Genomic DNA, 15,898 nt, shown 5'->3' with positions numbered 1-15,898 from the left:
AATTCTGCAGGAAGAACAGGGAAATAGCCAACACCTGCAACAGACAACCTGGTAACTTATTTAATTGCTATCTGTCTGTCTTTCCTGTGTGATTTTTAAAATATCTATTGTTGTATTTCCTATAGAAAAAGCAGCTTCTGCCCATTGAGCCTGCCGAACTGTGGAAATGGTTTAAAGGATAAGGCTGTAAATCAACAGTGGCAGATCTCAATGAAAGTGCTTTTTAGTGTGGAAGAATGGTTCTAATGAGAAGCATGCACATCAGGATAAAGGAAGTTTAGAATAGTGTCAAATTGAAAGTTGAGCATATTGAAGGAAAGAATTGGGTCCAAGATCTGAAATGTTATCGCTTACTCTTTCCACAAATTTAGCATTTCCAGCACTTTTTATTTTGGTCAGTGGAATGGCAAAAGGCATAGGCTATAAAAGCAGGGAAAGTTTAATTAAATTTTAAGAGATGCAAGTGCAGTGTTGAGCATAGTTTATCTGTTTGTCTTTAAAGGTTGCATTTGTATTAAAGGCTGTCACTAGATTAACTGCTGGGGTAAAGCAACTAATTAACCAAGAAAATAAGCAAGTTGTACCTACATACTTTGAAGTTAGATAAGAAGTGATTGTATTGAAAAATAGCATATTGCAGATGGAATTGATAAAAATCATGTCAAGAATTTGCTTTCCTTGAATGAAAGATTGTACTTTTGTGATAAATGGTCAACCATTAAGATGGAGATGGGGAGGAATTTCTTACCTTGAGGATCATGAATCTTCAGAATTCTCTTCTCCAGGGAGCTGTGAAGGAAGAATCAGTGAAGCTACCCAAAGAGGAGAATGACAGCTGTTTAATCTACTAAGAAGTGTAGGGTTGTTGAGGGGTGAGTGGGAAAGTGGGGTTGAGGTCAACACTGGATCAATCTTGTTCTCTCCATTGATTCCCCTCTAGGTGCTTGCCCCTGCATCTTTGCAAATTGTTACACCTGTCCCACACCTCTTCCCTCATCACCATTCAGGCTCCCAAATAGTCCTTTCAAGTGAGGCAGTTTTTACATGTAAAATCATCGTTGTCATTTCTTGCATCCAACGCTCCTGGTATGGGCGCCACTACACTAAAGCGAGATTAATTTTATTTCTTACATGATAATGTTCTGATGTGCGTGTTGATAAATAGAGTGAATCTCTCTTTATTAGTGAGAACTGATGCAGATTAGGGGACCATTTGGTTGTGCATCTTCGCTCCATCTGCCACACCAGCCAGAATCTCCCAGCAGCCAGCTCTTTTACTTTCACTTCCCATTTCCACACCAACATGTCTGTCCACGACCTCCTCTACTGCCAAGTTGTCGCTACACAGTTTAAAGGAATAGCACCTCATATTCTTCCTTGGTAGTCTCTGGCCTGACAGCATTAACATTCTGATACCTATTCCCTTCTGTCTCTTATTTTCTTCCTGTTCCCCCTGACCCTATAACTCTCTTCCTTTCCCCTCTCTCGATATTAATCTGCCTGTCACCAACACATTCCACCCAGTTCCTCTCATCAATTTCTTTCCTTTATTCCATAGTCCTCTATTCTTTTCTATCAGATCCCAGCTTCTTCAACCATTTGTTACGTCTACCTATTACCTCTCAGCTTCTCACTTCATTCCCATTGCCCCCTCTCCACCTGCCTCTCAATACCACCCCCCCCCCACCCCACTTCACCCGGATCCATGTGTCACCTGCCAGCTCGTGCTCTAGAATCAGAATCAGGTTTATTATCACTGTATGTCATGAAATTTGTGACAGCAGGACCTGCAGCACCCAGGGCATGCCCTTTTCTCACTTTTACCATGAGGTAGGAGGTACAGAAGCCTGAAGGCACACACTCACTGATTCAGGAACAGCTTCTTCCTCTCTGCCTAAGTAGACATTGGATCTTTGGACACCACCTCACTTTTTTTAATATACAATATTTCTGTTTTTGCATGTTTTTAATCTATTCAATATTATGTAAGTGATTTACTTGTTTGTTTATTTTTTTCTCTCTGCCAGATTATGTATTGTATTAAACTGCTGCTGTTAAGTTAACAAACATCACGTCACATGCCAGTGATAATAAACCTGATGCTGATTCTGAGCAATGGAGTGCAAGACATTAAAAAATGCACTATATAGTTCTTATTGTGACTTAAAAGTAAACGAGGTAGTGTTCACGAATTCATGGACCCATGGACCATTCAGAAATCTAATGGTGGAGGGGAAAAATCTGTTTCTGAAACACCAACTGTGCGTCCTTATGCTCCTGTACCACCTCCTTGACGGTAGTGTTGAGAAGAGGGTGTGGCTCAGATGATAAACATCCTTAATGATGTATGCTGCCATCTTGAGGTAGCACCTTTTGAAGTTTTCTGTGATGGTGGGGAGGCTGAAGCCCTGATGACACTGGCTAAGTCTACATTTGTGCAGCTCCTTATGATCCTGCATATTAGAACCTCTGTATCAGGTGCTGATTTACCCAGTCCACCACCTTCCTCCATCCTTTTCTACTAGTTATCTCCCCTCTTTCTTTCTAGTCCTGATGAAGGATCCCAACCCAGTTTGACTATTTTACTCAACAGATGCTGCTCGACTGACTTATTCTCCAGCTCCTTTGTATGTTGCCTCAATCTTGTTCTTGAATGGCAGGAGATGGTCATTAGGACTGACAGTCCCATTCCACGTGCTGGTTTTTATATCCTCATGCTCTTGTTCAATAAAATCATGGCTGAAAATCAAAAACAAAACCCAGAACTACTGGGAGTGTTCAGTAGACCAGGCTGCATCTGTGCGAAGAGAAATATTCCAATTTTCATGTTGGAGACCCTTCCTCAGAACTAAAAAGGGAATAAAAGACACTTGTAAAGCTGCAGGGAAAGTTGGGATAGGAGTGTCCCTGATAAAGTGAAACTGGAGTGGCTGTGGGGAAAAGCATGGTTATCTGTTCATTGAGTAGGTGGGAGCAGTTAGAGGGTGAGAACATAGATAAGAGGATTGTGGAAGTTGCCAAAATGCAGAGCAGGAGAACATGTCTAGCAGGTCCTTCACCACTAGAGAAATTTGACCTCAAAGCTAGATCCCCACTAAATTTTGACCCTATGAATTTACACATGTGTGTTTAAACTTTGATTGTATTCAAAGTCTTCTCTTCAGAACCCTCGATGTGAAAATTCCCAAAAAGTCAAGACCTCTGAGAGACACAATTACTGATCTCCATTTTTCCCTCTGAAATGGTGTCCATTGGTTTATAGATGTCCCACAAAGAGAAACATCCTCTTAGCATCCACCCTGTCAATCCCCTCAGAATCTCATGTTTCCAAATAAAATCACCTTTTACTTTCCACAGTGACCACAGAATAGGACCGGCTCAGTTTTCCTCATTAGATATCCCTTTCATCTTAGGACTCAAACCCTATGAGTTTTCTCTGCACTTCCTCTAATGCATCTATTTTCTTCTTCGTTTAAAGAAACTTCGAGGTATTCTAGGTGCAGCCTTACCAGCACACTGTCCTACTTTTGTGTTTCATTCCCCTTTCCACTTTATACCATTCCCACTACTATTCTTCATGCCAAAGTAAATAATCTCTCATTTCCTCACATTGTATACATTCTGACAATTTTTTACCCACTCACATAACCTATCTATATTGGAAGTATCTTAAGGAGAGAGGGAACAAAATCAGGAAATTGGGAGAAGTGAATCAATGTATGATTAAGGATAAGCAATCACTAAATTCCCAGGACCATGGAATGAAAAACTACATCATATCTCACTGTTCATCGTATCCTCCCAAAATGGAACACACCATAAATACTTTAACTGTAACCAAGTACTGATTTGATCCCTAATTCCCAGACAATATCTTTCAATAAAATGTTTGCTAGTCTCAGGTAGACACACAGTTGCTTGATATTATTTCAGGTGGAGAATGAGATTCACCCTGGTCTTCTGGGAAACATTTATCCTTCAAATAACATCACTAGTTCACACCATCCCTTTGGATGAGGCCACATTCAGGTTCTTTCAACAGTAAGTGTACAGAAGAATTTCCCTATTCCATTCCAGTCATGCCTCCTTCTAAAACTTGTAATTCTTGTGTTTCACACAAGCTTCTATCATTGATAATTAATTGAGGCAGAACAAGTATTATTGTGAGCAAAACATTGCATTTCTTTGAAAACAATGGATGCAGCTCTTTCATTCTGGCTTACATTGTTCTATATCTTAAGTGAAAAGTGCTTGGCTGATCAATTTACAATGTGACCATGACAATGGGTCAAGAAGCAAAAATCAAGTTGCCTTGCTATTCAACAAATAACTGAACCAAGTGTCAGCTAAATTGTTCTTGAGCTCATCAAAACTTCAAGTAGTGTTCTTCTTTGCAGGTCCTAGGAGCCAGTGCTCATTCCCATTGACCCTAAGTATCACTCTCTAACCAATTATTTCTATTTCAATGCGATACAGATGGAGAGTGAATATCTATATACTGCAGATGTTGAATGTCTGAAATAAAAACAGAAAAGTTTGGAAGTGTTTGGTAGGGTAGAAGAATGAGAGTAGGTCCTCATTAAAACCTATCAAATATTGAAAGGACAGAAAAGAGTGGCCGTGGAGAGGGCATTTCCTATTGTGGAGGATCATAAGACCAGATGGCACAACCTCAGAATACAAAAACATTCCTTTAAAACAGAGATAAGGAGGAATTCTTATTAGCCAGATGCTGGTGAATCTGTCCAATTCATTGCCATGGATGACTGTGAAGGCCAACTCATCGGGTATATTTAGAGCAGAGGTTGATGGGTTCCTGATTAGTCAGGTTACCAAAATATATGGGAAGAAATTTGAAGAATGGGGTTGAGGGAGATAATTAATCAGCCATGATAGAATGGTTGAGGAGACTTGATGGGCTGAGTGGTCTAATTCTGCTCCTATGTCTTATGGTCAGATAGCATATGTAGAGAGAGAGAGAGAGAGAGAGAGAGAGAGAGAAAATGAGAATGTTTCAAGTTGGAGACACTTCACTAGAATTGTATTGACGAAGGGTGTTTGACCTGAATTTTTAAATCTACTTCTTTTCCCACAGATAATATCTGACCTATCAAATATCTCCAGCAGTTTCTGTTTTTATTGTCTGGTTGAAGCTTGTCTAGGATTGGGTGGTTGGAATGCAGACAGGATCAGAGCAGTCGTGTGGATGGAATAAGGGTCATCGTGAAGATGTAGCATTGCTGGAAAGAAGGTCAAATACATGGATGGAGAGGGATCAGAGTTGAGAACTTGAGAGCAGAGCGTGACCTGGCATGTGCAAAGACGTGCCAAGAGGAAAGGGTGTAAAGGCTGAGAAGAAAATATTTCTGGGAAGAAGGAATATGCAGGGAGTGAGATCAGGAGACTAAGAATAGGAAACTAAGTGAAGAGGTTTAGGATCAGAGAAAATTTGTGTATGGGAGTAAGAGATCAAGCAGAGAGAAATGAGGTGTAAAGGAGGAGGCAATGGACATGGGCACATAATCTATTCCAGGTCATTTGCACGATAGAGGGTTTGAGTGCATAATAGTCAGTGGCTGATGCACAATTTTCAAGGTTCATTTTGTAAAGGGAATCTCCTCCTATTGCACAAGCAGATTTTATCACAGCTGCATAAAATGTTTTATAAATTACATCAGTAATAAGAAGAAAACAATGTGTTAATTTATCTGTCAGTAGGGCTCTCAAGTTGAAAGTTTATTTTTGCTAAACTGGCCCCCACTTGAAAAACACTGATCAGTAACTTAATGCATCCCTATTTCATAGAAGTCAAGAAAACTTTAATCAAATGGGCACTAGCTTTATATCAGTGAATATACATTCAGTGTCCTTTTTATTAGGTACAGGAGGAACCTAAAAAAAAATGGCCACTGAGTGAATGTTAGAATGATAGCACAGGAGAGTTAACATCTTAGTCCGAGTGTATTTTCAATTCAGTTCTAGTTGCCTTCTGCTGCTGTAGCCCATCCCCATCAATGTTCAACACATTGCTATATTGCTACATATATATATAAACATATAAAAATATAAACATATTGCTATATTTCTACACTATTCTTGGTTGGTACGACAGTAACAAAACCCAGTTTCCCTCAGGATCAATAAAGTATGTCTGTCTGTTGTGCTTTCAGAAATGCTCTTCTGCACAATACTCTTGTAACTCATGGTTATTTGAAATTCTGTCATGTTCCTATCAGCTTGAATCACTCTGCCCATTCTACTCTGACCTTTCTCATTTACAAGCCTACAGAACTGATGCTCAGTTGGATTTTTTTTGTTTTTCACACCATTCAATAAATTGATTCTGATTCTGAACCCTGTCTGGCTATTCTCCTCTAATCTCTCTTTTTAACAAGGTATTTTCAGCCACAGAGCTGCTACTCATTGGATGTTTTTTTTATTTTCACACCATTCTCTGTAAACTCTAGATTAGTGTGCGTGAGAATCCTAGGAGATCAGCAGTTTCTCAGATTCTCAAACCACCCTGTCTGGCACCAACAATCATTCCATAGTAAGAGCCACTTAGATCACATTTGTTCCCCATTCTGATGTTTGGTCCGTGCAATAACAGAACTTTTTGACAATGCCTGCATAAATTTGTGCATTGATTTGCTGCAATATGATTGGATGGTTAAATATTTGCATTAACAAGTAGATGGGCTATGGGTAACCCTAGGTAAAGTAAGTACATGTTTGGCACATCTCATTGTGAGCTGAAGGGCCTGTATTGAGCTGTAGGTTTTCTATGTTTTCTAAGTTTCCTATGTATAGATTCACCTAATAAAGTGGCTACTCAGTGTATATTTTCAAAAATAAACATTAACAACATTTTTAGGATAATTTTTAGTTTACACTTCTCTTGCATGCTAAATCATATAGATGTCAAAGATAAAAGTGTTCAAGTTGCTTTAAGTATCATTAAAAATTGAACAGTGATGTGTAGATAAGTGAAATCTTATGCTGAGATATTTACAGTCTGTATCAATAGTACCATGTCATGGTGAGAGTAGTAATTAATTTTTAGAGGTTAAGATGTAGAGCTTTAAAGGCAAATGCTGAAAGGTTTTATGAAAACAGAAGTGCTCAAAATAGTCACCAGGTAAGCAGTATCCATGGAGGAAGAAATAGAGTTAATGCTCAGTCTTCAACGTTGTTCCAGTGAAGTCTAACATAAGTTAAAGGGGCAGCTTCATTGATCTTTTTCTGGAACTGAAAAATTTTTAAGATGCAAAGACAAAGGAGAGGAGAGGGTAAAACCAAGGGAAGGTCTATGAAATGCTGGAAGGAAGGAGATAAAATAATATAAGGGATGATATTTAACATAAAAGGATAAAAATGGAATGTGTAAAAAAAAAACAAACGTATCCAGAGGATTTGTGATACTACTAGACAAAGCTTTATCTGAGACTTCTGAATTCAGTGTTGTCAGAAAAGATGTAAAGTGCCTTATAGAAACTTGAGATGGTTCTCTTTGAAATTGATTTGGGCTTCATTAGGCGTGACCTCCTAAGGGTCAGTGTGTTGTTGGTGATAAACAGATGAACCAGTTGCAAAAGGGTTATATTTTATAGTGGGATTTAATTAGAGAAAATAGACATGGAGATCTGAAATAGATTCATAAGATACAAATGGTGCAAATGTATGGCTTGAAGACCTCCAGTAAGATGGTGGTGTACTTGGTTGCAGTGGCCTCTTCTGGTTGAAGAAATGATGCAAATGTGTGCCTTAAATGTTTTTTTTTCTGATCAAAAGATCCTGTGAGACATTGGTAATGTAAAATACAGCAAGTCCAGGTCATTGGTTCACTGGTAAGACCGATGGCAGGAGAACTGTGTGGGCTTGGTTGTAGCGTGGTTCTGGCCCTCGTGCGGTGGCATCACCTGATACAGCCTCCCAGGGAAGGCGGTACCGGAGGCAGTGTGGGAGAGGACAGAGGCAAGCTGGGTGCGCAGCAATCCATGCTGGGTTGGGGTCTGGCCCCTGAAGTTAGGGTTTCCTGTCAGTGTTCGCTTCCTGGAAGACCAGCTGGATTGTCTTCATCTGTGACTGATTCAGCGCTAGACAAGCAGCTTTGCCTTTATCTGCGGCTGACACAGCATGGGATGAGGAACTGCTGCATGCTTGTTCTTGCAGAAATGTGGCTCCAAGGCAACATCCCATGTACCATCAGTCTTCGGGTCATGCCATTCTCGGACCCCGTAACTGAAAATCCAAAATCTGAAAACCTATATAATCCAAACATTCTTGAGCACTGACAAATGGAAAATTTCACAAGGCACTGGGGATATTCTCAAGCAATACACAGATCGCTGCACACCACATAGAGTTAAGAGAAGTTCTCACATATGCAATAAACATAAGTTAATGAAAAATAGAAAAACAGTGTATAAAGCAAAAAATGAAGATTTTGACCGTGTATTGGAAGAGTGGATTTGTCAACATTGAAGTGAACACATTTCACTTAATGGTATGATTATCTTGCAACAAGCAATGATCTCAAAATTGAAGGTAATTGCGAATATTCAGCAAGTTGGTTCCAGGAATTTAAGAAAAGGCACTGCGTTAAAATGTTAAAGCTTTGTGCTGATGAAGCATCTGCTGATCATGAAGCAGCAGAGAAATTCATTGATGAGTTTGCCAAGATCATTACGGGTGAAACATGCTGAATGGCTGCCTCAGCCAATATGTGTGATGAAAAAGTGTAAGACAAGCAACACACACAAAACGCTGGAGGAACTCAACAGGCCAGGCAGCATCTATGGAAAGAGTAAACAGTCACTGTTTTGGGCCATGAGTCCTGAAGAAGGGTCTTGGCTCGAAATGTCAACTGTTATTTTTTTCCAAACATGCTGCTTGGCCCATTGAGTTCCTCCAGCATTTTGTGTGTGCTACTTGGATTTCCATCTTCTGCAGATTTTCTATTCCAAGTGTAAGGCAAGGACTGCTTACTTATAGCACATAAATTCAGACTCAAGAATGATGATGATGCCAAACAGCCATTGACTGTCCACCTGCTCAGCCAAGGTAGTGATTGTTTACCTGTCTCATGGTTCAATGTGCACCTTGTTTTTAATGTACAAAATTATTACAAATATTATATGAAACTATCTTCAGAGTATATGTATAAGCTTTATGTGTAATATAAATGGATTTCATGTTTAGATTTAGATCCTACTGACAAGATATCTCATTATATGGTAACTTGATGAACTGCACCCTAGGGTTCTGAAAGAGGTAGTGGTAGAGATTGTGGAGACATTAGTAATGATCTTTCAAAAGTCATTGTACTCTGGCATGGTGCCATAGGACTGGAAAATTGCAAATGCCACTCCACTCTTTAAGAAAGGAGGAAGACAGCAGAAAGGAAATTATAAACCAGTTAGCCTGACCTCAGTAATTGGGAAGATTTTGGATTGGTGGAGGGGCAGGTAGTGTTGAGGAAACGGAGGCTGCAGAAGAATTTAGACAGATTAGGAGAATGGGTAAGAAAGTGGCAAATGAAATTCAATGTTGGAAAATGCATGGTCATGCACTTCAGTAGTAGAAATAAGTCTGCAGACTATTTTCTAAATGGGGAGAAAATCCAAAAATCAAAAATACTAAGGGACTTGGGAGTCCCTGTGCAGAACACCCTAAAGGTTAACTTGCAGGTAGAGTCAGTGGTGAGGAAGGCAAATGCAATGTTAGCATTCATTTCCAGGGATCTAGAATACAAGAGCAGGGATGTGATGCTGAAGCTTTATAACGCACTGGTGAGGCCTCACCTTGAGTATTGTGAACAGTTTTGGGCTCCTCATCTAAGAAAAAATGTGCTAGCATTGGAGAGAGCTCAGAGGAGGTTCACAAGGATGATTCCAGTAATGGAAGGGTTATCATACAAGGAACATTTGATAGCTCTGGGTCAGTACTTGCTGAAATTTAGAAGGATGAGGGTGGATTTCCTTGAAACCTTTTGAATCTTGAAAGGCCTAGACAGAGTAGATGTGGAATGGATGTTTCCCATGGTGGAGGAGTCTAGGACAAGAGGGCACAGCCTCAGGATACAGGTAAGTCCATTTAAAACAAAGATGCAGAGAAATTTCTTTAGCCAGAGGGTGGTGAATTTGTGGAACTTGTTACCACGAGCAGCTGTAGAGGCCAGGTTGTTGAGTGTATTTAAGATTCTTGATTGGACACTGCATCAAATATTACAGGGAGAAGGCCTGGGAGTGGGGTTGAGGAGGGGAAAAATGGATCAGCCATGATTGAATGATGGAGCAGACTCGATGGAGCAAATGGCCTAATTATATAGATGCAAATATTCCAAAATCTGTTCAAATTGGAAACACTTCCGGCTGCAGGCATTTCAGACGAGGGGTGCTCAACTTGTATTATTTTTTGTGTCTTTATGTGCTATGGTAACTATACCTATGTACTATGTGCTGTGTGTGACTGTATGTACTGTGTTTTGCACCTTGTCCCCGGAGGAATGCTGTTTCGTTATCTGTGTACACATGAATGGTTGAATGACAATTAAACTTGAACTTGACTTTGAATACTAGAAATACTCAGCAGCTAAATCAGCAGACGTGCGGACAGAATGAAAGGAAACAAAAGGAAACATTGATCGGAATTTTATTAATCTAGTTTTCTTGAACTTGTTCTTTCTTACTAGGAAACTCTTCTGCAAATATGCTTTCGAAAATAAATGGTGGGAATTAATTCTACATACATGACTGTCTTGTTCTTCAAAGTAAACGAAAGCAGTACAATTCTGAAAGCCCCCAAAAGGCCTTCCTGTCACTTTCAGGAGCCATTTTCTGTTAGCTCCTTAATTGGAAGGTTCAGGCAATACTGTCAATCTTCCTTCGAAGTTCAGTTTTGTGCCTGTAACTTTCACTATTAGTCATAAATTTAATTGAGCATAAAAACCACTGAGCATGTATGAAGCATTTCAGCCAGTCAAATTAATGTGTACCAACATATTTTTCCAGAGAATTTCTTTCTGAGAAATGCTATTTGCACGTAACAAAAAAAGGCAAGTTGACATTGACTGAGAGGGGCACAGAAACACTTTCAAAGCAATAGATAGATGAAAATTAGCTACAAAATCCAGAATAACTTTTAAAAAGCAGGGATAATTAAGATGAACTCGAGGTGAAAATTAAATTTCACAATTTTATCTGAATTATCTGATTTTCTTTGAAATTTTAGATCAAGAGGATTTCTAATTACTTCTTGCTTTTTTTGTTAATAGGGGTTTATGCATTTGGACTTTTTGCTACTGATATTTTTGTAAATGCTGGACAAGTGGTGACGGGAAATCTAGCGCCCCACTTTCTCACAGTGTGTAAACCCAATTACACAGCTCTGGGATGTCATCATGAACCTGTGCAATTCATCAACAGTGAAGAAGCCTGCACAGGCAACATAGATGCCATAACAAAAGCCAGGAAGACCTTCCCATCCAAAGAGGCAGCTTTAAGTGTGTACGCAGCAGTATACCTGGCTGTAAGTAGAGTTTTCTTGCATTCTTCTCATAGCTGATAGCTCTTAAATAAGTAACTTCAGTTATAATCTTCACCTCAGAATGAGGTCATGAATTGATCAAAGAATACTGCAACAGAGTCAGAGAAAAGTCTATGCCACCATGAATGCCTATTATTCCATTTGCCTGCATTATATCCATATCCTTCTATACCTTTCCTGTTACTTTATAAGTGTGTTGTACCTGCCACCATGACTTTCTCTGGGACATGTTCCAGATATTCACCACCTTCTGTGGAGAAAACCTTAAAGCTACGAATGTGTTTCAACTTCTCTCTTCCGCGCTCCCCCCCCCCACTTCAAAACTAGTTCTCAAATCCTCTGCCCCAAGAAAACATTTCAAACTATCTATCATATTTATGCCTCTCAAAATTTTATAAATCTGGAAGATCATCCCTCAGTTTCCTATATTCCAGTGAGAACAAGCCCAGCCTATTAAATCTCTCCATTCTAGACAACATCCTGGTATATCTCTCCCACACTCTCACTTTTGCCACCACTTCCTTGCTATAGTATGTTGACCAATACTCTGAGTGCAGTCTAACCAAATGTTTTCATGTGCAGCTACAATGTGATGACATGACTCATTCAGTCAATGTCTCAGCCTATTTTTCTCATTATCCGCCTGTGCTGCCACTTTCAGGAGGCTACAAGCTTGCCTGAAGCTCTCTCTGTACTCACTAATGTAGAGAGAGACCTTCGGTCAAGACCTTGCCCAAAGGTCTCTATGTAAATCTTGTCATGGACTCTGTATGTCCTACTAGATTTGGATTTCCTTAAGTGATTACCTCACACTTGGCCGGATTAAATTCCATCTGTCTGAGCTCTATACATCTTTTCAGCTGGTCTGTATACCACTGTATGTAGAGTCAAAATGAGACTTTCTCTTAGACCATACGACCATAAGGCATAGGAGCAGAATTCAGCCATTCAGCCCGTCAAGTCTGCTCTGCCATTCCATCACGAGTGATCCCGGATCCCACTCAACCCCATACACCTGTCTTCTCGACATATCCTTTGACATCCTGACAGATCAGGAAACGATCAGCTTCTACTTTAAATATACCCATGGACTTGGCCTCCACCACAGTCTGTGGCAGAGCATTCCACAGACTTACTACACTCTGGCTGAAAAAAAAATCCTCCTTGCCTCTGATCTAAAGGGTCACCCTTCAATTTTGAGGCTGTGCCCTCTGGTTCTGGATACTCCAGCCATAGGAAACATCCTCTCCATAACCCTGTCCCCCCACAGCCTTCTAAATTCCAGTGAGTATAGGCCCAAAGCTGCCAAACACTTCTCATATGTTAACCCCTTCATTCCCAGAATCATCCTCGTGAACTTCATCTGGACTCTATCCAATGATCCCATATCCTTTCTGAGATATGGGGCCCAAAACTTTGACAATACTCCACGTGTGGCCTGACTAGTGTCTTATAAAGGATCAGTTATTATCTCCTTCCTTTTATATGCTATTCCCCTCGAAATAAATGCCAACATTGCATTTGCCTTCTTTACCACAGACTCAACCTGTAAATTAACTTTCTGGGATTCTTGCATGAGGACTCCTAAGTCCCTCTGCACCTCTTGATCATTACTTTTGTCTTACTGCTAAGGTAGAAGGTAATGCTAATAATGTAACCTACACTGATTCTTATACGTCAGCATTGGTTCAATTGTAGAAGACATAGATTTAGATTAGAAAGCTTCAGGTCTAAGTGTTCCTCCAGAGATTCTCACACAAAGTTCTAGGCTCTTTGTCCAATGCAATATTGAGTGTAGCATTGGTTAAGTGCTGACGTTAAGCTGAGAATTTAAATTGAGCCACCATGTGTTCTGTCAGCTGTGTAGAAATGATCAACTTGGCATTACATAGTTGAATGCAAGATTATTTGAAAGGTGTGCAGGAAAGTCACCCTTGGAAAATCAGGCCTCACAGTGTCTCCAATATTAATTCTAAATGACAATTACTAAAAACAGTTATCAGGGTATTATCAAGCTTCTTTCTGTGAGAGCTAGTTGTGTGCACATTTTGTACTATTGTTCAGGTAACCACACTACACTTCAAAACTATTTCGCCTGTTGAAAAGTGCTTTGGACCTTCGTGAAGAGTCCCATTTGAATGTAGTCACCATAATATACCTAACTACAGCATATGATGCAAACAATTATAGTTACAAGATGAGGAAGAGGTAATGGAAAATTTGGATTCAAAGTAATAAGCAAGATCTTTTTCCAGGAAGCAGTGTTCTCAGATAAAGTGATAAATGTTCAGTTAAATGTATTCATAGAAAAGTTCACAGGTCAATAAATGAAACAAATCATTTTTAGAAAGTCAAAAGTAACCAATAGATGTAAACATAGAAACATAGAAAATAGGTGCAGGAGTAGGCCATTTGGCCCTTCGAGCCTACACCACCATTCAGTATGATCATGGCTGATCATCCAACTCAGAACCCTGTACCTGCTTTCTCTCCATACCCCCTGATCCCTTTAGCCACAAGGGCCATTTCTAACTTCCTCTCAAATATAGCCAATGAACTGGCCTCAACTGTTTCCTGTGGCAGAGAATTCCACATATTCACCACTACCTGTGCGAAGAAGTTTTTCATCATCTCGGTCCTAAAAGGCTTCCCCTTTATCCTTAAACTATGACCCCTCATTCTGGACTTCCCCAACATAGGAAACAATCTTCCTGCATCTAGCCTGTCCAATCCCTTTAGAATTTTATACATTTCAATAAGATCCCCCCTCAATCTTCTAAATTCCAGTGAGTATAAGCCTAGTCGATCCAGTCTTCCTTCATATGAAAGTCCTGCCATCCCAGGAATCAATCTAGTGAACCTTCTCTGTACTCCCTCTATGGCAAGAATGTCTTTCCTCAGATTGGGGGACCAAAACTGCACACAATATTCTAGGTGTAGTCTCACCAAGGCCTTGTACAACTGCAATAGAACCTCCCTGCTCCTGTACTCAAATCCTTTTGCTATGAATGCCAACATACCATTTGCCTTTTCCACCGCCTGCTGTACCTGCATGCCCACCTTCAATGACTGGTGTACAATGACACCCAGGTCTCATTGCATCTCCCCTTTTCCTAATCGGCCACCGTTCAGATAATAATCTGTTTTCCTGTTCTTGCAACCAAAGTGGATAACCTCACATTTATCCACATTAAATTGCATCTGCCATGAATCTGTCCACTCACCTAACCTATCCAAGTCACCCTGCATCCTCTTAGCATCCTCCTCACAGCTAACACCGCCGCCCAGCTTCGTGTCATGCGCAAACTTGGAGATGCTGCATTTAATTCCCTCGCCTAAATCATTAATATATATTGTAAACAACTGGGGTCCCAGTACTGAGCTAGTCACTGCCTGCCATTCTGAAAAGGTCCCGTTTACTCCCACTCTTTGCTTCCTGTCTGCCAACCAATTCTCTATCCACATTAATACCATACCCCCAATACCGTGTGCTTTAAGTTTGCACACTATTCTCCTACGTGGGACCTTGTCAAAAGCCTTTTGAAAAGCTAAATATACCACATCCACTGGCTCTCCCCTATCCACTCTACTAGTTACATCTCCAAAAAATTCTATAAGATTCGTCAGACATGATTTTCCTTTCACAAATCCATACTGACTTTGTCCGATGATTTCACCTCTTTCCAAATGTGCTGTTATCACATCTTTGATAACCGACTCTAGCATTTTCCCCACCACCAATGTCAGACTGTATAATGTTATAGTGCATATAATGTATAGTGTAATAATGGGAAACATTCCATTTTAAAATTGTATATGAATACTATTAATATGCAACTCATGTTCTCAGTATTACTTATTTTTTGATTTGTACAGTTTGCCTTCTTTTGCATATTGCTTGTTTGTCAGCCTTTGTGTGTAGTTTTCCATTGATTCTGTTGTATTTCTTTGTTCCACTGTGAGTGCCTACATGAAAATAAATCTCAGGGTAGTAAATGGTGACAAATGTTTTAGAATTCTTTGAGGAAATTACAATCTGGATAGGCAAATGAGAGTCAGAGGATGTTGTTCACTTGGATTTTCAGAAGGTCTTTGACAAGGGGCCACACCTGAGACTGCTTAACAAGATAAAAGTCCATGGTATTACATGAATGGTACTAGGTTGGACAGAAGATTGGCTGACTGGCAGCAGGCAAACAGTGGAAATAAAGGGGGCCTTTTCTGGTGGGCTGTCGGTGACTAGTGGTGTTCCACAGGTATTGGGACCGCTTTTTCTTCCTTTATATGTCAATGATTTGGACGACAGAATTGATGGCTTTGTTGCCAAAGATAGGTGGAGGGGCAGGTAGTG

The 15,898-nt window shown here is 40.0% G+C and overlaps 1 protein-coding gene across 3 annotated transcripts in view; it reads left to right on the top strand.

The window, feature by feature from the left end:
* plppr5a (phospholipid phosphatase related 5a) overlaps positions 1 to 15,898 on the top strand; it is a 200,239-nt gene that overhangs the window by 114,770 nt on the left and 69,571 nt on the right. For all 3 annotated transcript variants that reach the window (XM_073062749.1, XM_073062748.1, XM_073062750.1), the window contains exon 3: positions 11,276 to 11,529. In XM_073062749.1, the coding sequence (XP_072918850.1) occupies positions 11,276 to 11,529 (254 nt within the window). The remainder of the gene's footprint in view (positions 1 to 11,275; positions 11,530 to 15,898) is intronic.

This window comes from Hemitrygon akajei, chromosome 12 (assembly GCF_048418815.1).
Source record: "Hemitrygon akajei chromosome 12, sHemAka1.3, whole genome shotgun sequence".
Lineage (NCBI taxonomy): Eukaryota > Metazoa > Chordata > Chondrichthyes > Myliobatiformes > Dasyatidae > Hemitrygon > Hemitrygon akajei.
This window is presented reverse-complemented; position numbering and strand designations above follow the sequence as displayed.